This window comes from the organism of the source record quoted next, unplaced genomic scaffold (assembly GCF_019419815.1).
Source record: "Pyrus x bretschneideri cultivar Hongxiangsu unplaced genomic scaffold, Pyrus_bretschneideri_v1 Contig1, whole genome shotgun sequence".
Classification (NCBI taxonomy): domain Eukaryota; kingdom Viridiplantae; phylum Streptophyta; class Magnoliopsida; order Rosales; family Rosaceae; genus Pyrus; species Pyrus x bretschneideri.
In genome coordinates, this window is record NW_025999390.1 from 7,451,625 (window position 1) to 7,478,236 (window position 26,612).

Consider the following 26,612-nt stretch of genomic DNA (forward strand, 5'->3'; position numbering starts at 1 on the left):
TCTTCCTTAATTTTCTTTGTAAAATAGCTTCTCTTAATGTGAAATGACCAAAATGCCTCTAGAAGCATAAATTTCATCTTTTGTCGGACCTTTGAGCTCAAGACACGTAGTAATCAATATTCGATTTCATTTGGACGGTACTCATCGTCGTGAATGCCTGCGAAAACCGGTGTTTTAACAAAGAAGTTGTGCACATTTTAAGTTTACGGGCAAAATGGTAATTTTGAGGGACAGAAAAGGAGCTAAAGGCAGCAGCTGCGCTGCCCTGTCATTTGCGTGGAAACGAGCAGATAAGCCTGCTACTTCTCTCTTCTTTGTTTTCTACCTACTCAATCTCCATTCAAACTAGTTTTCATCATAACTTGCTAGCTCCCTCCTCATTCTCCAATGGCTTATGCTTTGTACTTGGCACCTTCAAGTTCCTCGAAAATCACCCCACGACCAGGTCTTTCTCCGCTTCTCTCCTCCTGTTATCCGCTTTTTTTAGTTTGGACCGGAGCATAGTATGCGCGGGTTGGATCCTTAGCCATTGGATTTTTAGCGGTATATTGAGTCGTTCATTCACCTGTTCCATGCTATGAGCCGGTTCATTTTAGAATTTCCGCTAGTTAATGTTCTTTCTCATAAACTTGGTTGTTATTTGATCACTGACTTAAATCAATGTATGCACAATGATGGATAGGCAACCATAACGCTACTCAAAAGCTGGTTCGAATAGATAAGCTGCTCCAAAATTCTCCTGCCGCTAGATTTACCAATCTCAAAGCTAAGGTTCTTTACTTTTTGTCCCGATCTAACATTGAATTACTTTCTAATTTTCAAAGTATCTAGTATTCGAGTTTATTGTCTATGAGTTGGATGATCACATCATACTTTGGTATTACCATTAGAGCATGTTAATCACGTGTTAAGGTTAGAGGCAATACGCGCCCCACATCCATAATGACAGGTTGAACACTTATTATGTTAGATTGGAAATGAAAGTCTTGCATTAGACGCTTAAAAGATAATTTTGATTAGACGCTCGTGTTTCAGCAATTTCTTTATTGACATAATTTTGATGCCTGTATACGTTGCATGCTGAAATTTTGGTGTTTTTTTTTTTCATCCCAATAGGCTGAGAAAAGCAATGAAAGCGTAAAACCGAACAGCATGATTTGCCCTGATTGTGATGCAAATGGTAAGCTAACTCTAAAAGCATATATATGTTCAATTTTCCTTTTGGGGAAAATTATATTCTTGTACTGTGAATTGGGCAGGTGCAGTTCTGTGCTCGCAATGCAAAGGTAGTGGAGTGAACTCTGTTGATCTCTTCGGTGGACGGTTTAAAGCCGGTGACTCGTGCTGGCTCTGCGGGTAACGCCTTTTCTGTCATTCAAACTACGATTTTCGGGCAAAACAATGTGCTAGTTTTCCTGGAGAGTATAGGGTGTAGAGACTCACTGAAACAAACCGTTTTGCTATTCATTCTCACTGTTCTTGTTTCCTTATAGTGGTAGGAAGGAGATGTTGTGCGGAAATTGCAACGGAGCTGGGTTTCTCGGAGGTTTCATGAGCACTTCCGATAGTACGCCCGAATGATGTAAAATGCCATTAGCTGCACAACCTTCCTAGCATTGGACTTGTATACTTGTGTACGTTGGCTAAGTATAGTGATATAGTCTTGTGACTTACTGTATATGGATGGAAATTTATGGGATTTCATATTATAATGTGGTTAATTTGCTGGTTCAGGTCGAATTTGATTAAGAATTTCAACTTAATGAACAGCTTCGAGTAGCTTTTTTTTTTTTTGCATGCATATGACTATGATTACTAAAATGCAGATAGAAGGAGTTCATGTCTCCGTTATTTTACAAATGGTTCATATCAGAATGCCCTAGTGACTGCCATCTGAAATCGCTAATGGCTCCTGATGAATTCACCCATGTTTCTCTGAAGCAAACCGGCCCCCTCTGAATCGGGATGGAAGACATGAAACACATGAGACTCGTTCTCCGCCTCCACCAGCTTCACTTCTTTAACTCCTTTTTTCTGCAGAAACTCTGCATACATCACTCCCCTCTCTTTCAAAAAATCCAAGCCAGCCACATAAACAACTACAGCAGGGAACTCATCGCTCCATTCGGTTGCAGACAGTCCGGTCTTTTCAAAGTTACATCCGAAATAGTCTCGGTTGGAGCCTTTAGGTATGCTTAGTCGCCAAAACATGTCATTGCTCGCCACATCCTTTGCTCCCTCTTCAGCCATCTCTATCTCGGTTCTCTTTTCACTCCCAAAATAAGGATGTACCAACAATAATCCCCTTATTTTGACGTGACCGATTCGATTGCAAATGGCTTTCACAGCAACATTGTGAGTTATGTTCCCTCCAGCGCTGTCCCCGGTGAGAAAAACCCGAGAGAGATCAGCTTTGTCTAGCCATGGTTCAGAACTTGCTTGGCAACTAAGCCAATCGAACGTGTAATAGCAGTCTTCATAAGCTACGGGGAGCCGGTTCTCTGGAGCTAAACGATAGTCAACGGACACAACAATGGATTGGGATGCAACAGCTAAGCCTCCTAAGAAATGATGGTAGCCAAGCCATGTGGTTGAGCCAATGCAGAAGCCACCACCGTGAAAATTAACCACAACCGGAAGCTTCTTCGAAGATGTTGGATTACCAGGAAGGAAAATCCTTCCCGTAATGGGTTTCGATGAGTCAATAATCACATCCTTGGACTTGAATCCGTCGGTTGATTCTGGTGAGGCAGATGCCACCCCGGGTGAAAAGCGTTTTACAGATCCATCGGAAAAAACTTGAAGAAAGTCCGGTGCTTCTTCAACAATGGACATAATTCTTCAAACGAAAAGAAGCTCTTCCAGTTTCTTCAACTGACGGTCTCCCAGTTTGTGAGAGTTTATAAAGGGTTGGTGCTAGTAAAGATATGATGTTAGGTTCTTCATGTAAAGTGTGTTGGCCAATACCAAAAGAAGTCGGTATTAGAAAAAGGGTAGGTAAAATGTGGGAGGAACCGAAAAGTTTAGAAGTCAAAGAGGTGCGTTATGTATGTGTAGGGCAAAAAGATTTAGCTAACATCAAGACCGGACTTTGACCATATCTCCAAACTTGACGGTAATTCCAACCAATAATGCAATATCATGCAACTTTACACAAGTTCTAAAAGACGTCAACGCTAGTCGGCCAGCGGGCTGGGATCTAGTGCCTAGGCGGCTAAACGAGGTATATGCGGAAAATTAAATCTATTATATTTCATGTAAATAAATGTTTGTTTATACTTAAAATATATATGATTTCATCATAAACTACAAAATGAAATGACATATATTATGAGCTATTGAAACATAATAAAAACATGGAAAACAAATATATAATGTGTGTTCCTTAAGTATTCAACAAGTCTATTACAATTTATTAAAAAAATAAAATGCAAAATACAAGTTATTTATTTTTTGTCTAAGTGAGTCACAACTTAAGCTGATGTCTAAACGGGTCTGGTCAGGCTAGACGGGCGCCTAGACGGTCTAGGCAGGCACCTTAGTAGATCTAGACGCCCTTTCTTAATTTTCAAACGCCTAGGCATTAATCGAGGCGGTGGCTAACCGCCCAGCGCCTAGACAGGGACTAGGCGACGCTTGGCGAGGATTTTTAGAACAATAACTTTACAATATGGCAATGCATTATTGATTTGGAATACCGTCACAATGACAATTAGCGGAAGGGCAATGAAAACTAAAATTCTGAAACTTTGTACAAAAATTAAAAATTCACATAAAAAGGGGGCAACAATTGATAATTATAAGATAGGGCGACAATCATCTTCACACGAGTTAACTTCAGTTTGACATGCAAACAGTGGTCAGGGTAAAAAGGGATGGGATTTCAAAGGCTCGATCCCACCGTTATGAGAATACAATTGGTATCTATGATTGGTCTAAATTCAATACCAAAAGGAAATTCAATCCCTAATTTTTCAAAACATTTATTTGGCTACTTGTTCTAAAACAGGCATATTCTTCAAATCCTCTTCCATCACATTTATTTGCAAAGGGGGCAATGAGAAGGCACTCACAGTTGAGCTTCCACTCCGTACCTCTTTCAAGACACGCAATGCCGACACAGTTTGCTTCACATAGACGCTCTCCATCTGTTTTATTTCTGCAAGTTCAGTAGGCGCTTTAAATATCCTATCTCTATTTTCAGTCACAGTCGTAGACTCACACCGTTCTTCCACTTCGGTTGCTTCAGATGGGGCTGATGGGTCATTCTTGGAGAAAACATGATCGAGCATCACCTCGCACTCCTTTACAAGCTTGTTTAGTACATCAGTAGTGAAGAATGGTTGTTGCATGACCCTTTGGACAAAGGGAAGGCGAATTAGAGCACCAGTTCGCTTGTCATGTTTCTTTAGTATCTTCAATAGACCTGTCGAGGAAATAGGAAGCAAAAAACACCAAAAAGCACAGGTTCAAGATTCTAACAATTAGGAAAACTAAAATAAGATTGACAAGTTCCTTTATCAATATTAGCCATTCATTCAACTGAACTCGCCCATGTTGAGTTTTATTGGGCTTTACACCTTTATAAACATGTTATATTTTGTAATTACTATTTTTCAATTACAACAATAAGAGATTCAATAGTTGGTAGTCTCATGCACGATCGTGCACAACCAGAATGTTAATCTTTTCAAGACCAGGCATCTCTTTTACAAGTTTTGCACACAAACACAAGATAAAGATGTATACCTGTATAGTTAAGGGCGCTGTAATTTTCTAACAAAACCATCTCTCCATGAAAATCAACTATCTCTCTCCCTACATTCATCAACTCTTCATTGGAATCCTTTGCGTCTGCTACCCTGTCTTGCAGCTCCTGTATTCCAAAATCAGAACCAGAAAGTACACAAATTAAAAAATAATCAAAGTCGCAATGCCTCTGCATCTTAGGACACACTTTCCGCCAATTGGCAGGTCCAAAGAAATACATAGAAAACTCAGGGGCCAAGTGTATTTGCAAGTTCATTAATAGAAGTCGTTAAGTCTTGGCGAAGAAAAGAGTAATACTTGTGCATCATAACATGCCAAACAAAGCATCAATACCAATGATTACAGTAGTGCTTTTGGTCAAAGACTATCGAAAGCATGAAGCATGTCATGCTCTCCCTTAATCATATTGTGTAAGGCGATTACTCATAGAAGAATTGTGTGACACAATAAAACTAAATTGACGGTCACAAAAAAGAAAAGTGATAAGTTTTCCAAATTCAATTAGCTAATAAAAAAGTGATCTAAGTTTTCCAAATTCAATTAGCTAATCAAACTTATAATACAGACATACTGCTTCAGGTGATAAAGGGTTGAAGAACAAACCGCATTTGACTGATGATATATACAAAATTGGAGACAAAAGGATTAGCAAATTAGCAGCCAGGAAAGTCCTGCATCAAATTATGTGTAGAAAAAAAAAGACCACAGAAGTTCATCGGCAATTAATGTTGCGAATATAGGTAAAGATTTTTGTCATGTTCCGTAGATAGACACATCATGAATGCTCTGGGCAGTGGATTGCGGAATACAAGACAGATATATATCAAACAAATCATACTTTTTCTTTAACAACACTGATATAATGTCGATAAGTTCTTATATGCCTTAAGTGGTTGTACCAATTGCTGCAAAACCCGACATTTTAAGTCAAATGGAGCTCTGAAACAAACAGAAGACCAATTTCGGGATCAATTCAACCAAATTACATGCATCAAAATTGGCTAGTCAAATCAAATTACATACCTAAATCTACAAGATTGCTACTGAAACCAAAATTTCCGGCAAAACAATGTCCTAAAACAATGCAAAAACCAATCAATTTCATCCCAATTCAATATTATACATCAAAGACACAATATTTCTATCTGCTAAACCAAAATTATCAAACAAAAACGTTAACTTTCCGAATTCGCAAGCAGCAATCCAATCTCTCAATTTATCAACAAATTCTCGTAATTCCCAAAATCAGAATTGTATTCTTAGATAATTATTTCAAAATAAAATCAAGAAATTATACCTTCCATCGAATAACGTAATCTTCCTCCTTCTCCTCAAAAAAAGCATTAAACTTTTCCAATTCGTTCTCCAACAACCTCACGAAATCCGTTACCTCCTTGGAAACCTCACCGCCCTCGCCGTCAGCACGATCGTCGTCGTCGTCGGACAATCTAGGCCGTTTATTGGGAGGTTTGTCTCCGTCTTTGGGGTAGATCAGCTTCAGCTGCTTCTTCAAGTCCTTGTACGACAGAAACTTGTCCCGCCATTCCGGCAAGGCCTCCTCGATCAGGATGCCGAGGCTCTTCGAGAACTTCATGCTCCCGCGCTACACCGCGACGCCCGAAGTGTTCTGGGAATTTTCCGGCGAGATGTTCTGCCAACAACGGCGACGTGCGGGTCTGATGAGAGAGAGACAGAGGGGAGAGAGAAGGACGGAGAGGTGATTATATCTAGAAGCGGAATTAGAATATTCGTCAAGTGGGTTATGGGGAATATTCCCTCTGTTAACTATGAAAGCTAAGGACTTCGTATTTTATCTTATCTTTTCATTTCTTTTTGGTCGGTATTTTTTAATCCTTTTTTGTATTAAAAAAATATTTGGAACAATTTTTTTATTTTTATTTTTTTGTCAAATGGAACATTAAATTTTAGTCCAATTAAAAGTTTTGATCTTTGAACTAAAAACTAAGTATTAATTGTGAACTTGTCCTAAATTCATTGTGCGAATCCAGGGTCTATTTGAGCAACTTTATAAGAACTTTCATCACTTTTTTTTTCTTCTTTTGTTTTGGACGGCAATTCTAAAGATATTATTCAATAACATTATTATTTCATATTGTGACAAGTTTAGAGATTAATATTCATGAATTTTTGGTCAAACATCAAAGTTCAATTGTGCCAATTTAAAGGACAAATAGTCCAATTCAGTCATATTTAAGTGATGATAAAAAAAACTATAATCCATCGGTCTTTCTATTCATTTATAAGTGAGAAATCTTATATTCAAATGTGAAAAATAGCGAAATGTGAAAATAGCGAGTCGACAACTAATTTATTATCTCACCTCTTCATGTAAATATACCGATGATAATAATAATATTTATGGGGTGTTTGTTTCCTCTCACTAAAGTTCATTGGACTGGACTAGACTAAAGATTAGTCTACTCCCATGTTTGTTTCCTAGCTGGACTAGTTTTAATGGGATTAGCCAGGACTCGCTTTCACTAACAACCTCACTAGCCGTTCTTGGCGTGTCCCCTTGAAAACCATCGGACTAGCTAAGAACTTCTTCGTCCTGCTTGAATCACCTCCCCGACGTCGATTTCGACGACACAATCTTTGGGTGAGGCTTCATCTCCGACGATGACCTCGTCGACTGGGTCATCTTTGCCATCTTCTTATCCTTCGCTGCTTCGTTATTGTCATGGTTGTGGCTTTGAAGCTACTGATTTGGCTTTGCCTTCGACTTACCTCCTCATTGACTGGGTCATCTCCACCATGACTGCTTCGCAATCTTAGTAAATCGATTTTTGTTCTGGGTTTGTGGGTTTTTTTCTTCTAGTTTATGGGTTTTTTTTTCAAGGATTTGTAGGTTTAATTGGTTACTAGAAGGCTTACCTTTCTTTTTGGAATCTCTGAAGGCTTGGCAAATGGTTAACCAACAAATTCTCTTAATTAAACAAGAAAAGTAAGATATTGGATGCATAATTTGATAGAGAGAAAATGATGGAGAAGAGAAACGAGGAAGGGTAAGGGAAGGAAGGGGAAAGAAAATTTGCTTGGGTCCATTCATTTCGATACTTCAGTGCCCTTTAATTATTACTTTTTGTTTAATTTTTAAGGCAAAAGTGAATTAAAATTGGCAAAAAAAATATAGTTTGTGACTTAGTCTGACACTGCATCAAACGCTTCACTAAGCTAGTCCAGCTTAGTCTAGTCTAAGCCAATTCAGCTTAGTCCCTGAAGCTAGTCCAGTCCGAGACTGTTTGGTGCAACAAACGCACCCTTAGAGGCCAAGTTTTAAACCTCATTACTACAAAGATTAATTATTGTGAATATAACGTTACGTGGCTTTTCGTTTTATCCACTTCATGTGTCCACCGTTGATTGTTTTATCCACTCACTTGCTGTTAACGTATTAACTATGCAAATTTTGTAAATCAATTATTGATTCTTTTATTTTCTCAATTACTTGATATTATATGTGCAGAAGACCAACCAAATTAGAAATGATTTAGTCATCCATATATATATAAATATAATTAACAATTTTTTGTAATATATTCAGGATCTCAATTTGATTAATGTTACTGTTACACATATAAAAATATTTAAATGATAATTATCAAAATCGAATTTTAATTATGATTGGACAAAGTGATACCCCATGAGATAGAAAGGTTACAATTATTTTACTATTATTTTTTAAGAAAGAGATTCTTGGTACATACGCATGTGGTAATTAGTTATTTTTTAATTTGATTGTTTGTTTTTCAAAATATATTTTGATTAACTTTCTAATCACTCACATTTTCTTTTGCAAAAATTTATATGTTTTTATCGAAATTCTGAAGGGAGGAGCACAATTTTTTTTGAGTACACGGCATAATTTACACGGAGAAGAGGACGTGTTTAGCTAAACCATACAATAGGCAAGTTAATTTGGTATCGAATTCACCGTCTACAAAATTCAAACCTAAAATCCCTCTATCAAAGAAAAAAGTGCAATTTAAATTATCCAGTTCTAATAAAACAATACTACATTTACGTTTTTTAACATATAACATTATATTATTTGACCGAAACACCACTTGTATAAACTGGTCGTATATAAGTTGTAGTATTTCCAATGTGACTTTCATCGAACACTTCGTTCCTTTTTCCATTCTAGTCAGAGTCACAAAGCGGGAACTTCTTGAAGAAGGGAAGCCAAAAAGCCACAATACCGCAAGATCACGTTTCCTTCATTCACTCATAAACCCCCCCACATTCCACCACCGAGACACATAACTCACTCTCTCTCTCACATATTGTCTCGCTCCGAGTTCTTCTCCAACTCAAGAGGTCAGTGCTGCTTTTCTTCCTCAGTTTCTGTTCATTTGTGTTTGTTTCCCGAGGAAATGTGGGGGAAAATTTGGGCTTTTCTTGTTTCTGGTTGTATGTACATGGTCTGATAGATTTCTGGTTGTAATTATGTATCAATGAAATGGAATTTCGTTCTAATCGGATGCAGTTTCCTCAGAAAATTTAAGTCCCGACAGTGGAAATTGAGTTTGGTTTTTGTAAGTGTGTATGATAACAATTTGTTCAGTTTGTTTTTTTTTCTGAGCAAAAAATGGAACTTGTTGTTCTGATGAATCTGATCATGTTGCTACAAAAGTGTAGGAGATTAATCGAAAGCGAACACTTATGTATTTTTTTTAGTTGAGGTTAATGAATCTAGATCGCTGTCTTGGGGCTAAAGAGGAAGATGGAGTTTTTTTTCGATTTCAATTAGTTGAGGTTAATGGGTTTTCAGTGTTCTTCATTTGGTAACATATGATGTTTTGAATTCCACGGCGATTCGCCAATACGTTGCGTTCTGTCTTGTATGCGTGTATTGAACTATGAGATACACAAGGAAGGTGTGGGAGCGCCCATCTTGTGGAAGCCCTGTCCCCAAACCACTAAACCAGACATATTGATCACTGTTTTTGTTTTGCTTTACACCATTTATGCTTCCAATCTCTCTTGCCGTCTTTTCCTTTGAGTGGAAAACCCAACACCAAACCACATTGTTGTTTTGTATTGTGTTTGCTATTCTTCCACTCGGTTTGATTTACTGATTGATTGGAACCTTAATCTTTGGGTTTGTGCACAACATTCTTTTCCAATCAGCAAGGATTTCGTGAATGAGGTATGAGTCTGTTACAATTTTGTGTGTTATATTTCTTTAGATTTTGTCAAACAGAAGATTATAATTTTCCCATCCTCCTTGGTCATGGTTGCTGAGGACCCTTTTTTGAGTTCTTCGTTACCAGATGGTGACTTTGGTGGTTGAATTATTGTGTGAATATTAATCTATGTTGCTGATTCTGCTCAAGTAAATGTTTGTTCATTTGTATCAGGCGTACTGATCTGGTTTTTGTCATTTTCTTTTGTGTCAGACAGTGAATATTTGTAGAGAAAATGGAATCTGAAGCAAGTGAAACTAGCACAGTGGTAACTCAACTTAGTTTTGGTGGATTTGGTAGACATGTGAAGGCAAGCGATCTTGTAACGTACTTGGAAGATGAAATTGGGCTTGTATATAGGTGCCGGTTGAAAACATCTTGGACCCCTCAAGAGTCCTTTCCAAATTTTGAGCTCATTGATACTTCAAATATTGCAAGAACAAATGATTATATCATGGTGGAGCCTCATGCATTTGTGCATTTTGCCATGACTGAGTCAGTAACTTCTGCTATGGATGCAGCAGGGCGTTCTCAACTTTTTTACAACAATGAACCATTGAAAGTAAGTTTGGGCCCTGAGAATCCATATTTCTTGAATAGGAGGAGGAGGGATAAAACTCCATTCAAGTTATCTGATGTATGTGTCGAGATTGGAAGTTTAGTTCATCAAGATGAGTTTTTTGTTGCTTGGAGAGGACCCGCTTATGGTGTTGACTTTATTGTGGATGCCTTTGATGGAACATGCAAATTTTGTTTTACCAGAGACATTGCATTTTCATTTAAAGGGATAAGGAAGCATGCAGTCATTAAATGCGATTTTATGGTAGAGTTCTTGGTAAGAGACATTTCCGAAATCAAGCAATACACAGATACTGCATATCATGTAATTCTGTTGCGGCTGGCTTCATCACCCTTGGTTTCGTATAGAACTGCTGATGATGACATTGACCAATCAGTCCCATTTAATCTGTTGGATGATGATGATCCTTGGATTAGAACGACAGATTTTACTCCTAGTGGGGCTATTGGGCGTTGTAATTGCTACAGAGTTTCAATACCCCCCCGACATGGTGCAAAGTTGAAGAGGACTATGGCTTATCTTCGAGAATGCAGGGTGCGGGAGGTTTGCCTCAAAAGGCCTCCTAAGGTTCAAAACGAACCTGATTTTGGAATGCCTGCTTCAGATCCTTTCTTCTGTATTCATTATAAGGATGATATTTCGTTTGAGATAATGTTCTTGGTTAATGCAGTAATGCACAAGGGCATTTTTAATCAGCACCAGTTGTCGGACAGTTTCTTTGATTTACTGAGGAGCCAACCAAAGGAGGTTAATTTGGCTGCATTGAAGCACTTGTGCACTTACAAGCACCCAGAATTTGATGCCTGTAAGAGACTGAAAGTTGTTCAAGATTGGTTGCTGAAGAACCCCAAGCTTTTCAAGGATCCTAAGCGATTGGATGACATTTCTGAAGTTAGGAGGTTGATTATCACCCCAACTAAAGCCTATTGTCTTCCACCAGAGGTTGAACTTTCCAATAGGGTTCTTAGAAAGTATAAGGAAGTTGCTGATCGGTTCTTAAGGGTTACCTTTATGGATGAAGGTATGCAGACAATCAACTCTCATGTTCTGAACTCTTATGTTGCTCCTATTGTGAAGGAAATTATGACGAACGCCTCTCCTCAGAAGACAAATGTATTCAAAAGGGTGAAGACAATTTTGACTGACGGCTTTTACTTGTGTAGTCGTAAGTACTCTTTCTTGGCCTTCTCATCCAATCAATTGAGGGACCGTTCTGCCTGGTTTTTTGCTGAAGGCATGAACATTACTATCCTTGACATCAAAACATGGATGGGGAAGTTCGCCAACAAAAATATTGCTAAATGTGCTGCTAGGATGGGCCTATGCTTTTCGTCTACATATGCAACAGTAGATGTTCCATTAAGTGAAGTTAATTTTGCCCTTCCAGATATCAAGAAGGGTAAGTATGATTTTTCTGATGGGATTGGTAAGATTACTCCTGACCTTGCAATGAAAGTCGCTGAGAAGTTGAAACTTGACAGAGATCCACCTTGTGCATATCAAATAAGATATGCTGGCTGTAAAGGGGTTGTGGCTTGTTGGCCATCCAATGGTGATGGGCACCGGCTTTCTTTAAGGCCTAGTATGAACAAGTTTGAGTCATGCCATACTATACTGGAAATTTGTTCTTGGACTAGGTTGCAGCCGGGTTTTCTGAACAGGCAGATTATCACATTACTGTCTGCACTGGATGTTCCAGATGAGATATTCTGGAGAATGCAGGAGAGAATGGTTTTAAGGTTAAACCAGATGCTTGTGGACACGGATGTGGCATTTGATGTTCTCACTGGCTCTTGCGCTGAGCAAGGAAATGCAGCAGCCATAATGCTGAGTGCTGGTTTCAAGCCCCAGACAGAACCTCATCTACGGGGCATGTTAACCTGTATACGAGCTGCTCAGCTCTGGGGCCTTAGGGAAAAGGCTAGGATTTTTGTTCCTTCTGGAAGATGGCTTATGGGATGTCTAGATGAGCTAGGGGTACTTGAGCAAGGCCAGTGCTTTGTCCGAGTGTCTACCCCGTCGCTACAGAATTGTTTTGCCAATCATGGCTCTAGGTTTGATAAGATTGAGAACAATCTTCAAGTGATTAAGGGGCTTGTTGTGATAGCAAAGAATCCCTGCCTTCATCCCGGAGATATAAGGATTCTTGAAGCAGTTGATGCCCCTGAGTTACACCACTTGCATGATTGCATTCTTTTCCCTCGGAAGGGTGATAGGCCCCACACAAATGAAGCTTCTGGAAGTGACCTCGATGGGGACCTTTACTTTGTTACTTGGGATGAAGATCTTATTCCCCCAAGTAAGAAGAGCTGGACTCCTATGTTGTATGATCCTCAAGAAGCCAAACCTCATGGGCGTCCTATAACTCAGACGGTACTTGCCCTTTTCATTGGGTGTCTTCAAGATTCTGTGAATATTTTGGAACATGATTAATTGTCTTCTCTTTCCATGCTTGCTTTCTATAATGGACAATATGCCATTCTTTTCTTAGACAAACAGCATTTTCACTATCTTGCATGCTTCAACAACAAAGATTAATAAAACCGCATGTCTATCAGATATGTGAATTTTCTTTTAGAGTTGATAGTGTCATCAGTCTGATATCATGTATAGTTTATGCTCACAAGAGTTGTTTTGTTTTATGCTCTATAGGAGTAAGTTTCTATCAACTAATTCCCTGGAAACACATTTGATGCCACCATTTTTGTTATGGTTGTACCATCAAGGATGCGTGTATCAACTAATTCCCTGGAAACACATTTGATGCCACCATTTTGGTTATGGTTGTACTATTAAGGATGCGTGTCATAAACTTCTTCAGTTTAGCGTTATTCCTAGAAGTTGAAGCTGGTATGATGGGGACTACAGAATTTTATGTTCACACTCCTACAATATATCTAGCAACATGAAATGCAAGTTAATAATTGTTTTATATTCTATCAACATGAATTGTCAATGTCAAGTTTCCTGGCAAATGGGTTTTCTTTTTTGTACAAGATAACTATTCTTCTACTTAATCCATTGATGGAAAGGTTATATGAACAAGATGTGGCAGAATTATGACGTATTGTCTGAAAGTGAATCAAGTGATGTTTCCTTTGTGGTTTGTTCTTCATTTATTAGGTTTACATTCTAAATAAATTGTGTTCTCTTGTTTGATTTACACTATTTTATTTTGGTCCCAAAGTTTTTCATGGACATCTTTTGATTCTCTTACCGTCATTATGTTTATACCTCAGGATATTATAAATTTTTTTGCGAAAAACATGGTGAATGAGAACTTAGGGGCTATATGCAATGCACATGTGGTTCATGCTGACCGTAGTGATTATGGGGCTATGGATGAGAACTGCCTTCTATTAGCTGAGTATGCAGCATTAGCAGTTGATTTTCCGAAAACTGGAAAGACTGTTGCCTTGCCAGCACATCTAAAGCCAAAGATGTACCCTGATTTCATGGGGAAAGAGGAGTACCAGACGTACAAGTCAACTAAAATTTTGGGGCGACTGTATCGCCACATTAGAGATGCTTATGACGAAGAAATGGCAACCTCTTTGGAGCTGAATTATACTCCCGGTGACATCCCATATGATATGGATCTGGAGATTCCTGGAGCCACTGATTTTATAGCTGATGCGTGGGAGAAAAAGTGCTCTTATGATGGCCAGGTGAAGGGTCTAATGGGGCAATACAAAGTTAAGAGAGAAGAAGAGATTGTTACTGGGCATGTTTGGTCCATCCCCAAATCCAACAGCAAGAAACAAGGAGAGCTGAAGGAGCGGTTGAAGCAATCCTACAGTGCTCTTAAAAAAGAATTCAGGCTAGTTTTTGAGAATAGGGATTCAAATATTGAATCTCTTACTGATGATGAGAGGAGTATACTGTATGAGCAGAAGGCATCGGCATGGTACCAGGTGACTTACCACCCGAAATGGGTGAAAAGATCAATCCATTTGCAAGAGCCAGATGTTGCTGGAAATGTGGCGCTGTTGAGCTTTGCCTGGATTACAGCCGACTACCTTGCACGAATCAAGATCAAGCGCCGCGGAGTGGAACATATTGATTCTTCGAAGCCTATCAACTCTTTGTCGAAGTACCTAGCTGATCGAATGTGACCAGCATTGGAAGACCTAAGAGCCGTTTATTATGGCATCCGGAAACCCTTGAGAGTTGTCCCATGTCTCTCCGTTAAACATCACGGCGACAAGGCCATTCTGCCAATTTTATTAGCTAAGTTTTATGTTTAATCTTGTGTTTTTTGATTTCTCCTTGGGAAGTATGACTCATTGAAGCTACTGGTTGATATCTTCAGAAACAAACCGAAATAGAAGTTCTGGGTTCCTACTTTTACAGTCTGTAATTTCTTATTTTTACTTTTGGGATTTGAAAGATTTCAGTTTTATTTGTCATTTGCCAGAAAATAATTAATATCTCAAATTTAAATGATTCAAAATAAATGGTTTCTTTCAAACCAGAAAATTCAAAATTTAGCGGTCACCCCAGTAATTATCGAGCTAATCCATCAACATTATTCTAACAGAGTAGTTACTACTCCATTCAATCTACACTCTAAAAACGATCGAAGCAGAACATTGATTCTATTCCGAGACTCTGCACGGATCCACGACGAAACAGAGTATGTGCTCACGCACGTGAGTCCATGTGAGTGACTCTAACCATTGATGCGGGTGGGGTTAGAAATTAGAATGCAGCGACAGCCAAAATTTTCTCGTATGCAGGTTCGCTCACGAATGACGCTAGCAAAACTAAAGCTAAAATTTATCTGTGACTACAAATATCACTGTCACATCTGCGTTAACTTCCCATTTGACGACAATCACATGCACTGAAAAAAACCCATTAATTAGTACTCTTTGATGTATGGAGCATTGATGGTCATTGACCATCCCCACCTACCCAAGGGCAGTCCCTTCTCTTTTAGCTTTGTCATCCAACGGACGTTTGGGCGGCAGTTCATGTGGTCTTAATTCTTTCTAATTCACACCACTGGATGTGTTTGTCCTATTTCGCTGCCTTGAAAAATCCACATCTGCTTCTCTTCACCTCTTCAACTATTGGTAGTTGATTAACTTCAAAAAAATCTCATTTTGGTATTTACGACAGGAGTTCGACTCTCATTTTTTTTTTTTTCTCCCTCTGAATTAGTGGAAGAAAAATCCATGAATGCGTTGGGAAGAGTTTAGGAAATTGGGTTTCTTTCCTTTCATTTGAATTATGAAACTCGGGTATTGTATTCGTCATTCACAACATGATGAGCTTCTCTTTGCACTTGTGTTTTCAATGTCTCCTTCCTCGTAAATCTTTGTTAAACACAACCTTTTACCCAAGGGAACTAAAAACTCCAGAATTTCGGTTCTAATGGATTTACCGCTAGAGCTTTTTCTTTTTGGGAAGACAAATATGTTTTACAGTAAAATAACTCTTCAGATATTCTGCGGTAGAAATCTAAAATTGTCCAAGCATGTGGTATATATGCTTGTCAATCAAATTAGAAATTCTAAGTTGATGTTGAAACAAAAAATATGATGGGTATGTGATGTTAACACTGCTTAAACAGATGTTATTTTCAAATAATTAATCATAATTAATATTATTTTCGTATCAGATTTGTATCACATCTTTGATAGAGTCCACCAATATATGTGAATCTCATTTTTTTTCAAACAGATAGTAGAGATGCTTTATACACCAAATTTAGATTTAACCTATGTATGGAAATCATCAGTTCATTCATGAGCCAAATTATTTTTACTGTGTTTCTATTTCTGCATTTGTCTGTAAGTACAACCAGAGAACAATCTTCACAATTCTTTTCTCATCTTTTGAAGTAATTGAATCATTTTTAGGGTTTTAATTGAAATGTACTGGACAAAGTCAAAGTTCAATTATTCTTTCTATGAAAGTAGCAGGTAAATAAACAAGTTGTGTGCTTTGTGATTCCTTCTTTCTTGAGTTTTCCGATTAGGCAGAATTTATTTATGTGCATATAATAATGTAGGGTTGGGCATTTGGGATCGAAAACCAAACAGAAATACGGATTGAACCGAACTCTATTGAACGGTTAATTTTTGCAATTTTGAAATGGTTTCCATTGGTTTGAAATCAGACCAAAAGTTAAAATAACGGTTTGATTTCGGTTCCTAGTATTTGGAACCGTAGGCATGCTCGCTTGTTACCCAAACCACTTTTTAGTAACTTCTTAAGAGTAATATAATATCGTTCGAGTTAATATATAGATGTAGTTTATACAAATACTGAAATTAACCAAGTATTGCTACAACCAAACACACATAATTGACAAATATCTACAAATCTTTCTACAATTTGTTCACCAATCACAAAACAACAGTGTGGTGGCATTTTATGATTTAATTAACTACTGTACGTAGCTGCAAATTGAGCACTTAACTGCCTCCCTACTTCGAGGACTAATAACACTAGGAATTCAAGCAGCTCAGCTGGTTGGTAATATCTATCGATATTTCTACTGTACTTCGAAATATTCTATACTTCGAAATTTTTAACTGTTAAATTCCAATTATTATTTTTTTATCAAGAACTTAACGGTTAAGAATTCCGGCATATAGAATTCCCCTTAAATATTATTTCCTTCGTGAACATTACTTGTGGCTGAAGGCATTGGATAATTCCAATTCAGCAACTCCTCTATCATCTGCATTGCAAGTTTATCCTCTTCATCCTGATCTGCCTCACTCATTCCACCCTCAATCAACCCCACCATTGACGATGAACTTGATGATGACGTCAAGGACGACAGTGATTCCTCTTGATGATCATGATCAGAACTCTGCTTCTTCTTCTTCCCAAGCTCAATCCTCATGACCCAATTGGAGCTCGCCCGCGATCCAGCAGGGCGCTTCTGCCAGACCCCAATGTCGGAATTGTCATTGTCGAGTCTCAGGCAAGTGAGGGAGGGAGATGGGTCTTTGCAGCATTTCCTGAGCTTGGCGCTGAGCAGCTTGGAAAGTGCTTTCGGAGACCATGGAGTGTTTTGGCCGCTGGCTGGTTTCGTTTCTTGGTCGGAATTGTTGTTTGATATCGGAAAATTGGTCTTGGCATTCTGTCCGTTCATCAAAATTGCTGCTTGGTCATATGCTCTTGCTGCTGCCTCTGCTGTCTCAAATGTCCCTAGCCACACCCTCCTCTTCCTAAAACCATCAACAACAACACACAAAAAAATAAAAAAACAAAAACAATGGAGAAAGTAAGAATCATTTCAATAGCATGGTGATCGAGTAGCGCTGTTAATCTGACATGTTATGTTACTAGATTCTTTCTCGTCAGACAGTCTGACATGTTACCATCCGACTGTTAGTGTTTGGAGTTAAAAATGATGATATGGGGGTGGATGAAGTATTAAATGGAAGAATGTGAGAGTATGGTGAACTTACAGTAATGGGTGGCGAATTTCTGACACCCAAGAGCCCCACTGGCGCTGCCTGACTCCTCTGAACTTCCTTGTTTGTACCATGTTTTTATGATTTTTGAGAAATATCCACAGAGAGTTTTTGGGATATGAGATTTTAGAGTGATGAGGGAAGAGTACAGGCATTTATAAGGACTGTCGGTGGCTTGCTAGGTCGGAAAGTCTAACGTAGTAAAGAGGGAGAGAGTGTGAGCAATAAAGTCATTCACCTGCACAGCCATTATAAACACCCTCAGGTTCTTGACAACTGGAACAAAAGGAAATGAGCGTCATGATATGATCCTTTCTCCCTCTCCCGGCCAAAAAGAAATTGCATTTACTATTTCTTACCAACAGAAATAAAATATAAAAATAAAATAAAATCATATATTGTTTACTCTAATAAAAAAATCCTGGTCCTAAAGCCTCTTTTCTCACGATATGAGCGGGGTTTTGTATACGGTTATGTGCAGTTTTTTGTCATCGAGGCATAAAATTAAAAAAAAAATGTAAAAATTTAATAAAAAATGATTTAATTTTTCTATAAATATCTTATCATTATCTTCAACTTACACCACAATTTTATATTTTCTCAAATACTTTGTGTTGTAATTTCTTATTTAATGACACGTGATACAATGAGACCGATTAAAAATAATATCCGAAATAAAAAATAAAATTATTTTTTATTATTTTATAAAATAAAAAATACTAATATTTTATTGACTATTGCTATGATTATTCAGTTTAGGGATGGAGATGCAAAATGCAATTACTGTTTATTAAAAGCAATTACTATTCACTAAAGGGGATGCAATAGTCAGTTGTCCGGGAGACCTACCAACACTGGAAGTGCTCTGAAGACCTTTTCTTTTTCCTCGGATGGGCATTAAGGTGTTTGGTTAGGGGTTGACTCAAAAGACTCTTGTGGACTCCGGATTGGTTATTTACTCTTCTAGGACCACAAGGGTTTCTAAATTATTGACCTTTTGGCGTCCAAATTTATTGTTTGGCTTTGAATTTTCGACCTATTTTCAGTTTATCATGTAGCGTGGCTTGAATTATTGATCCCCTTTTCCATGTTTGGCTTAACACTATCTTCCGGACTAAATAAATGAAAGGATGTTGTTGTCAAGTTGGCTCGCCATCTAATTGTTGCAAAAGGTTCTTGAAAGCTTTAGACATGCAGATGCATTCAGTATTGGAATAGCAAGTAGCAACTCGAGAAGGAAGCAAGTGTAGAATATCGTAGGATTGATCGGCCTGCCTACTTGTCGGATCCAGGCAGAGACTTCATGCGTGTTTATTGGTGCTGGGCGATGCGTCGTGATAGCTAGACGACCTATCCGATTCGTGATTTAGTTTTCTTTTTTTTTTTCTTTTTTTTTTTTAACTCTTATTTCGGAAGAGTAGGATTATCTTCTTTCTTTTTTTCCCTACTCTTCTCTCATCACTTATTTGAACGATCACGATTAAATTACATCAACATATTGTGTTGACATTTTTTATAGAGAGACGGAGTGGAGAGTGTGAGATGTCGGGAGGGAAGAACAGGGAAATTGAAGGAAAGAGAATCCTACTCCTCTTTTAGAAGGGTATCAGCTTACTTAGAAGGATTCCTTTGTACCCTAAAACCTACTTGTAGATAGGACTACAGGGTTTTCTTTTTTGTAAATGAAATACAAGAGAAACACTTTGAAACATTGTGAGAGTTGTGAGATACCAAGAACTAGGGTTTGGTGGAAGAGGATATGGTCCGGATCTCTCCCATCAAAGGTTCAGGATCAGGTGATCCAAGCCGTTGAAATTTAATTCAATGGCTATAAATAGGAGACCTCTCTAAAAATTATAATAATTGTAGCAATTAAATCAAATTTTAATATCTTGAATCACTTAATCATAGGTCTTTGATGAAAGAAATCTTGACCGGATCCTCTTCCGAGTTTGGTTGATTGTGTGAGTTATTAGAGTCCATTGAAAAAAAATATCTTGTTTGCGTGCTTGTTGTTATAACTACTTTTTTAATATATCTATTTTTTTTAAATCTCTTTTTATTACTACGTTAAAGAAAATTCAACCATGAACTTATCATAATCCAACCACATTACAACACTTTTCTTCCCCATTGACTAACTCCCATTGACTTTCTTTTTACTCTTTCCAACACAGAATCAATTGCCGTCTCATAAGGATAAGGATTGTTTGTCCTCCTACTTTCGATGCACTTTCATATCCTTCTATTTTGTATGATCACGGTTAAACTATGTCAACATTTTATATTAATTTTTTATAGAGGTAAAGACAAAAATGAATAGTAATATAAAATGTTGACGTGGCTTAACTGTAACAACATAAACAGGAGAGCATAGGAGGGCACCAGAAGTGGGAGGGCAGACAATCCTTGTCCGTCTCATAAAACCAATCGATTAAATTTGTCCATTTATAAATTGGTAGAGACATTTTTACATTAGCACTCAAGCAACAAGTAGTTAGTAAATTTAGAAGTGGGTTCGATATGATTATTGTACCCAAACCTTTGTACAAATTACCATATCAAACTTTTGATACGGCAATACCAAAATTTCGGTATACCGTAGAATTTAAGTTTGCATGATATAATAATGGTATCGCACCAATTTGGTATTCTGCTATATTTCTGGGCCCGAATCTAATTTTTAGCCCAAAACGTTTTTTGCTTCATTTTCTTTTGTAAAGTAAATTAAAATGACGTTAACCACTAGTACAGGCTTAAAATAATGTGTTACATTGGCATATTCCATAATTAATTAATACATTAAATTGGTTTGTACATAAAGTACATTGGTTTACATAATCTTCACCAAATGACTTGGAAGGTGCACAATAGGCACCTTGGAAGCAAAGAAGGAACTTATTCGAGCTTGAATTTTATGCAGATATATCCCTTCCTTCCTAGACAAACTGACTGAGATTCTCCCCCTACCTCCCTCTTTCTATATGTATATCATTTATTCCAAAACCTCGTCAAATCTCTCCCCAACAAAGTAGCTTTTGTACAATACCATACACACCGCCCACGTAAGTCTTTATACACATAATTTCATTATGGTCAAATCTAACGGTTAAGAGAATGTCTCTATTTTTTTAGAAAAATAGGGATCTCTCTTATTAAAGGATTTCTATATATATATATATATATATATATATATTATATACATTCGTTAAAGTTTTGCCCATAAGATAAAATCCTTAGAAGCTTGTTCAATTTATGTTGCTTTAACTCTTCCTTGAAGCTATATAGTATTCTTTTATAAATGTATGTATATATACATGCATATGCTTTACCTTTATGTTTTGTTGCAGGCGAGCAATTCCCAAAAGAGTTTTAGTCACGGAAGTTAATAAATACAATGCCAAGTCTGCTTCATGGGATGCTTAATGCAACAATATATGAAGTTGATAGGCTGGACACTGGATGCGGGTTCAACTTGTTGTGCAAGGTACCTTGTTTTTTCAGCACGATTGAACCGAAGCCTTTTAATTCTGTACATCATCTATTTGAGCTAGTTAATTTGGATGTCACTTTTTTGTTGTATGATGTTGTTATAATGCATAAGAAGTGGTTATGCGGGAAACAGAGCATAACCCGACCAAGGAAAATTGCCTCTTTTATACTTTTTCTATTTTTTGTTGTCCCCTCAAAATCATGTAAAAGGGTAAAAATTGATATGGTTGTAAATAATTTTTTTTTGTTGGTATGATATAGTTGCAAAGTTGTAGAACGAGGTGGCACAATAAAACCCAAATGACTTTTCACAGCACTTCTTTAAAACAATATTATGCAAATTTGATGATTTCAAGTTTTCTCTTTTTCTTGATGTGAGATTCATTATTAACACGTCATCTTATGTGGACAACATAAATCGGGGGACGTAGTGTACGTGTAGCTGTTGGATTTTACACATGAACTATCTTATCTTATAAGTACATGCAAAATCTCTTTTTTTTTCAATCTGAGATTTATACTTTCAACATAATATGTATGAAATATTTGTTGAGAAAAGCTTTTGATCCTTGACTAAACTATAAAGTCATTATCCCCAAGTTGTACCAAACATATTATAATGCCTCCAAGAATGTGGCAAATTTTGTTTCTCCAAAACTTTCTTAACTTTAAATCCTCTTCATCCCATACAAGATAAAGAGATGTCCTGTGAGCATGTGACTTTGCCTTCATAAATCTTTCTTATCCTTTCTTATGCTGTTTTTTTTTTTTTTTTTTTCTTGGTTACCTGCAAATCCTCTGCTACAAAAATTGGTGCATCATCTTTTATGAGTAAAATAGCCATGCAAATTAATCTGGTGAACTGTAACTTTTGTTTCCACGAATTGTACTGGAATACGATGCATAATGTCTCATATTTCAAACTTTTGACCGTATTTGAATGCTTAATTTCTCTTTTGCTCAAGTGTTTTTACCTGATATTTTTTCTTCCTTTACTTTTGACATTGTGGGTGTACCAAAGTCACCTAAAAGGTTTGCAACTCAAATCAAGAAGTTAGTGTTTTGCCGACCCCAGCAGGTATATTATACATCCCTTGCCAAATATATTTATATCAAGTTCATTTTCCTCCAAAACTAATACTTTTCTGCATAATTCACTCTGACATTTACCATATACATTTTGCATATAGATTGTTGGATCCAAACTCTATGCAACAATTGATCTAGACAAGGCAAGGGTCGGGCGTACACGAATGGTAAATGATCCAAACAAACCGAAATGGGGGGAAGAATTTCACATCTACTGTGCCCACAACATCTCACACATTATATTCACTGTCAAAGATGATGATCTCATTGGGGCAACCCTAATTGGAAGAGCATATATACCAGTTGAGGAGATACTCAAGGGTTATGGGGCGGATAGATGGGTTGAAATTTTGGATGAAGATCACAATCCCATCCATGGTAATTCTAAAATTCATGTCAAGTTACAATTTTCCAGTGTTGCAGAAGATTTTCACTGGTCACTTGGGATTAGAAACCCTACGTATGAAGGTGTTCCTCGGACGTTTTTCAATCAAAGGCAGGGTTGTAGGGTTACTCTATACCAAGATTCGCACATTGCAGATGAATTTAATCCTCATATTCCTATGCCCCTAGGCGGATTATATGAGCCGCAAAGATGTTGGGAGGACGTCTTTGATGCAATCACTAATGCAAGATACTTTATTTACATAACTGGGTGGTCTGTGTACACTCAAATAACCTTGTTAAGGGACCCAAGAAGGCGAAAAGATGACATTACACTAGGGCAGCTTCTTAAGAGGAAGGCTGATGAGGGCGTTTTGGTTCTTTTGCTTGTTTGGGATGATAGAACTTCTATTGAGGAGCTGAAGAAGGATGGTTTGATGACAACTCATGATCAAGAAACCGAAGAATATTTTCGAAACACAAAAGTGCATTGCTTCTTATGCCCTCGGAACCCTGATGTAGGGAAAAGCATTATTCAGGGTTTTCAGACTGCCACAATGTTTACTCACCATCAAAAAACGATTGTGGTGGACAGTGAGATATCAGGCAGAGGATCACAAAAGAGGAGGATTGTGAGCTTTGTCGGAGGCATTGATCTTTGTGATGGAAGATATGATACTCAAGAACATCCCTTGTTTGCAACCCTAGGCACAACCCACCAGAATGATTTCCATCAGCCCAACTTTGCAGGCTCTTCAATTAGGAAAGGTGGTCCAAGGGAGCCCTGGCATGACATTCATTGTAAACTGGAAGGGCCGGTTGCTTGGGATGTCTTATACAACTTTGAGCAGAGGTGGAAAAAACAGGTTGGAGAGAAGTTTTTAATTCCAATAGGCAAACTTGAAGAAATCACAGTTCACCCTTTACAAGATGTGTTTTCAAACAACGACGAATCATGGAACGTTCAACTATTCAGGTCCATTGACAATGGGGCTGCTTTTGGCTTTCCTGAAAAGCCTCTTGAAGCAACACAAATAGGACTTGTGAGTGGGAAGAATAACATCATCGACCGAAGCATTCAAGACGCTTATATCCATGCCATCCGGCGAGCCAAAAACTTCATTTACATTGAGAATCAGTATTTTCTTGGAAGTTCATTTGGATGGAGATCAAAAGACATTAGAGATGAGGATATCAATGCTTTACACCTTATACCGAAGGAGCTTTCGCTGAAGATTGTTAGCAAAATTGAAGTCGGAGAGAGGTTCAGCGTCTACATTGTTGTCCCAATGTGGCCAGAAGGTATGCCTGAGAGTGCTTCTGTTCAGGCTATATTGGATTGGCAAAGAAGGACAATGGAGATGATGTACACTGATATCTCAGAAGCCCTTCAGAAAAAGGGCTCAAATGCAAACCCTAAGGATTATCTCACATTCTTCTGCCTCGGCAACCGGGAGTTGGAGATGGATGGAGAATATAAACCTCCCGAGACTCCAGAGCCAGACACCGATTACAAAAGAGCTCAAGAGGCCCGGCGTTTCATGATTTACGTGCATTCAAAAATGATGATAGGTAAGTGACTCATAACCGCATATTTCCATTAGAACTAGCATGTTAGAATGAACAGTCCTAATTCGTGGTCTAGTAACATGTCATAGCACGTCAGAATTTATGGTCTTGAATCACGGCTTAGCAACGTAACATGTTAGATACCTCGCACAGATTACTAGTCATTATGTTCCAATATTGATTAAAGTAATTTTTCTAACATATGTCTTTTTTTAGTTGATGATGAATACATAATCATTGGATCTGCCAACATAAACCAAAGGTCAATGGATGGGGCAAGGGACTCTGAGATTGCTATAGGAGCATTCCAACCTAACCATTTAGCTTCGACAATCCCAGCCAGGGGCCAGATCTATGCTTTCAGGCTAGCACTATGGTATGAGCACCTCAAAGTGGTTGACGACTCCTTCTTGCATCCAGAATCTTTGGAATGCATCCGAAGAGTGAACCAGATTGCCGAAGGGAACTGGGAATTTTACTCGAGCGACACGATTTATGACATTACAGGTCACCTTCTCCACTACCCCATTGTGGTAAGCAATAATGGAGCTCTAACAACACTGCCTGGCTTCGAATATTTTCCCGATACCAAGGCTCGTGTTTTCGGCACCAAATCTGACTACCTTCCTCCAATCCTCACCACTTAGATGTTGTGTTTCCTCTAAAAGTGTAGTTCCTAGTTGATTAATTCAAATGTAAATTCCTACTAGTTACTAGCAATGTTAGTTCGTGTACAAAAACGTATGCAAATAATATCCAAATAAAAGTCTAATGTCCATCAACTGTGATATTGCATTTGCCTTTTTTTTTTTTTTTTTTTTTTAGTTCCCCTGCCCATAATGCAATGGAATTTCCCCATCTGACCTCACCAAGAAAGACATAACTGGCAGATGCTATTTGTTTTAAGGAAAACTAATGAAGATGATTTGAAAACTTTGAGTTTTAATGATAAGGATAAAATAAAGGGTAAAGTGAATAGTAACATGATTAACTTTTTAGTGTAAAAAAGGTGATTTTTTGTTAAAGTGAACAGTATCGAGAACTTTTCGTTAAAGTTCACTTTATTTTAGGAAAATTACTTTTGCGCACCCCTTCTGCACTATAATTTATTTTTATAGTATGGATTAAACAAATCAAAGATTAAAGATTAAAACCAAAAAAAGGGCACACAAAATAATAGAGTGAAAATTCACTGTTCTTTATATTCGTGAAGGTAACTTCTTGTATAGGAATTTGGTATTGTGCTAAACGTCACACTGCCAACTTGGTGGAAGCACAAATCAGAACATCTTCTCAATTTTTTACTTGCTGCTCTTGGTTTAGTGTTTTTTTCTTTCTCTTGGTTTAGTGTTGAAAGTGATACATTTGAGAGGTGCTTTTCATGTTGCATACATAATTGTAAATTAGTTGACACCTTTTTTTGCCTTATTCATTTCAATTTTTATGTCAATATTCTGATTCACCCAAATCAGACCAGAACTTCAGAATACACTTCATATACCCACAGCAATCAAATAATTGAGTCCTTTTACCCCATATCCAATAACAGGTGTCATCTAAAAAAAATACAGCAACAAGAAAAATGATGTAAAGGAACATGGCTCGGGTCTCTTTCCACCAAGGTTACCGGATCAAGTGATCGGGTTTTTGAAATTTCATCTAACGGTCCACCTGTTTTCATCATTGAGAAAAGGTGTGATAATTTTTTACCGTTTAATGAAATTTTAAAGATCCGGATCACTTGATGCGATGGCTTGATGGAAGAGATTCGAAGAGGTTCTCTCTCCAAAGAACACTAATTGGATGATGAAAACATGATGGAATCCATCACAACACAATCCTAGAATTTCACAGAAGTTGTTGTAACCTTTGGTTCTGTCTCCCTACTCACATTTGACAAGGACACATAAAAATATTAAGAAAATAAAAAGAAAGAAAGAAAAGAGAAGGGGAAAGAGTTGAAGAAGAACAAGGGTTGCCCCTTTGGTTGAATCAGAAGCCAACCAGACGGCCATCTGTTCCATTAAGGAGAAAAGGACCTAACACGAATGATATACCCAATTTCCAATCCAACCATGC

The 26,612-nt window shown here is 37.7% G+C and overlaps 6 protein-coding genes across 7 annotated transcripts; 3 read left to right on the plus strand and 3 right to left on the minus strand.

Moving 5' to 3' along the window:
- Positions 1-268: 268 nt before the first annotated feature.
- Positions 269-1,733, plus strand: LOC103946693 (protein BUNDLE SHEATH DEFECTIVE 2, chloroplastic). The gene is made up of 5 exons (XM_009357455.3): positions 269-445; positions 683-771; positions 1,117-1,180; positions 1,260-1,356; positions 1,494-1,733. Exons 1-5 carry the CDS (start codon positions 388-390, stop codon positions 1,579-1,581), a joined length of 396 nt encoding a protein of 131 aa, XP_009355730.1. The 5' UTR covers positions 269-387; the 3' UTR covers positions 1,582-1,733.
- A 76-nt stretch (positions 1,734-1,809) lies between these two features.
- On the minus strand, positions 1,810-3,619 carry LOC103946694 (probable carboxylesterase 17). Its single transcript, XM_009357456.3, has one exon. It carries the CDS (start codon positions 2,833-2,835, stop codon positions 1,903-1,905), a length of 933 nt encoding a protein of 310 aa, XP_009355731.2. The 5' UTR covers positions 2,836-3,619; the 3' UTR covers positions 1,810-1,902.
- A 148-nt stretch (positions 3,620-3,767) lies between these two features.
- On the minus strand, positions 3,768-6,489 carry LOC103946695 (SPX domain-containing protein 1). Its single transcript, XM_009357457.3, has 3 exons — positions 6,068-6,489; positions 4,750-4,876; positions 3,768-4,426 (listed from the first exon to the last, which is right to left on the minus strand). Exons 1-3 carry the CDS (start codon positions 6,362-6,364, stop codon positions 3,984-3,986), a joined length of 867 nt encoding a protein of 288 aa, XP_009355732.1. The 5' UTR covers positions 6,365-6,489; the 3' UTR covers positions 3,768-3,983.
- A 2,432-nt stretch (positions 6,490-8,921) lies between these two features.
- Positions 8,922-14,904, plus strand: LOC103946696 (RNA-dependent RNA polymerase 6). Of its 2 annotated transcripts, none has more exons than XM_009357458.3 (3): positions 8,922-9,111; positions 10,194-12,933; positions 13,800-14,904. In XM_009357458.3, exons 2-3 carry the CDS (start codon positions 10,216-10,218, stop codon positions 14,673-14,675), a joined length of 3,594 nt encoding a protein of 1,197 aa, XP_009355733.1. In that variant the 5' UTR covers positions 8,922-9,111; positions 10,194-10,215; the 3' UTR covers positions 14,676-14,904. The 2 variants fall into 2 exon arrangements, with proteins under 2 accessions (XP_009355733.1, XP_009355734.1); XM_009357459.3 differs by having other exon boundaries at positions 10,198-12,933.
- Positions 14,905-16,787: 1,883 nt separating this feature from the next.
- LOC103946697 (ethylene-responsive transcription factor SHINE 2-like) lies at positions 16,788-18,333 on the minus strand. The gene is made up of 2 exons (XM_009357460.3): positions 17,994-18,333; positions 16,788-17,750 (listed from the first exon to the last, which is right to left on the minus strand). Exons 1-2 carry the CDS (start codon positions 18,152-18,154, stop codon positions 17,177-17,179), a joined length of 735 nt encoding a protein of 244 aa, XP_009355735.2. The 5' UTR covers positions 18,155-18,333; the 3' UTR covers positions 16,788-17,176.
- Positions 18,334-21,005: 2,672 nt separating this feature from the next.
- LOC103946698 (phospholipase D alpha 1) lies at positions 21,006-25,311 on the plus strand. Its single transcript, XM_009357461.3, has 5 exons — positions 21,006-21,064; positions 21,350-21,486; positions 22,513-22,569; positions 22,682-24,536; positions 24,750-25,311. The coding sequence occupies exons 2-5, from the start codon at positions 21,397-21,399 to the stop codon at positions 25,178-25,180; spliced, it is 2,433 nt and encodes an 810-aa protein (XP_009355736.3). The 5' UTR covers positions 21,006-21,064; positions 21,350-21,396; the 3' UTR covers positions 25,181-25,311.
- The last annotated feature ends 1,301 nt before the right edge of the window (positions 25,312-26,612 follow it).

What these genes read in the sequence shown, in the direction of transcription:
- LOC103946693 (XM_009357455.3), top strand. Translation starts at nt 388, where the DNA reads ATGGCTTATGCTTTGTACTTGGCACCTTCAAGTTCCTCGAAAATCACC. An exon ending in GAAAATCACCCCACGACCAG is followed by an intron (nt 446 to 682) that starts GTCTTTCTCCGC and finishes AATGATGGATAG; the next exon opens with GCAACCATAACGCTACTCAA. An exon ending in TTACCAATCTCAAAGCTAAG is followed by an intron (nt 772 to 1,116) that starts GTTCTTTACTTT and finishes TCATCCCAATAG; the next exon opens with GCTGAGAAAAGCAATGAAAG.
- LOC103946694 (XM_009357456.3), bottom strand. Translation starts at nt 2,835, where the DNA reads ATGTCCATTGTTGAAGAAGCACCGGACTTTCTTCAAGTTTTTTCCGAT.
- LOC103946695 (XM_009357457.3), bottom strand. Translation starts at nt 6,364, where the DNA reads ATGAAGTTCTCGAAGAGCCTCGGCATCCTGATCGAGGAGGCCTTGCCG. An exon ending in ATTACGTTATTCGATGGAAG is followed by an intron (nt 4,877 to 6,067) that starts GTATAATTTCTT and finishes TTTGGAATACAG; the next exon opens with GAGCTGCAAGACAGGGTAGC. An exon ending in CAGCGCCCTTAACTATACAG is followed by an intron (nt 4,427 to 4,749) that starts GTATACATCTTT and finishes TTTCCTCGACAG; the next exon opens with GTCTATTGAAGATACTAAAG.
- LOC103946696 (XM_009357458.3), top strand. Translation starts at nt 10,216, where the DNA reads ATGGAATCTGAAGCAAGTGAAACTAGCACAGTGGTAACTCAACTTAGT. An exon ending in GGCGTCCTATAACTCAGACG is followed by an intron (nt 12,934 to 13,799) that starts GTACTTGCCCTT and finishes TTTATACCTCAG; the next exon opens with GATATTATAAATTTTTTTGC.
- LOC103946697 (XM_009357460.3), bottom strand. Translation starts at nt 18,154, where the DNA reads ATGCCTGTACTCTTCCCTCATCACTCTAAAATCTCATATCCCAAAAAC. An exon ending in GAAATTCGCCACCCATTACT is followed by an intron (nt 17,751 to 17,993) that starts GTAAGTTCACCA and finishes TGATGGTTTTAG; the next exon opens with GAAGAGGAGGGTGTGGCTAG.
- LOC103946698 (XM_009357461.3), top strand. Translation starts at nt 21,397, where the DNA reads ATGCCAAGTCTGCTTCATGGGATGCTTAATGCAACAATATATGAAGTT. An exon ending in GGTTCAACTTGTTGTGCAAG is followed by an intron (nt 21,487 to 22,512) that starts GTACCTTGTTTT and finishes GGTGTACCAAAG; the next exon opens with TCACCTAAAAGGTTTGCAAC. An exon ending in GCATTCAAAAATGATGATAG is followed by an intron (nt 24,537 to 24,749) that starts GTAAGTGACTCA and finishes GTCTTTTTTTAG; the next exon opens with TTGATGATGAATACATAATC.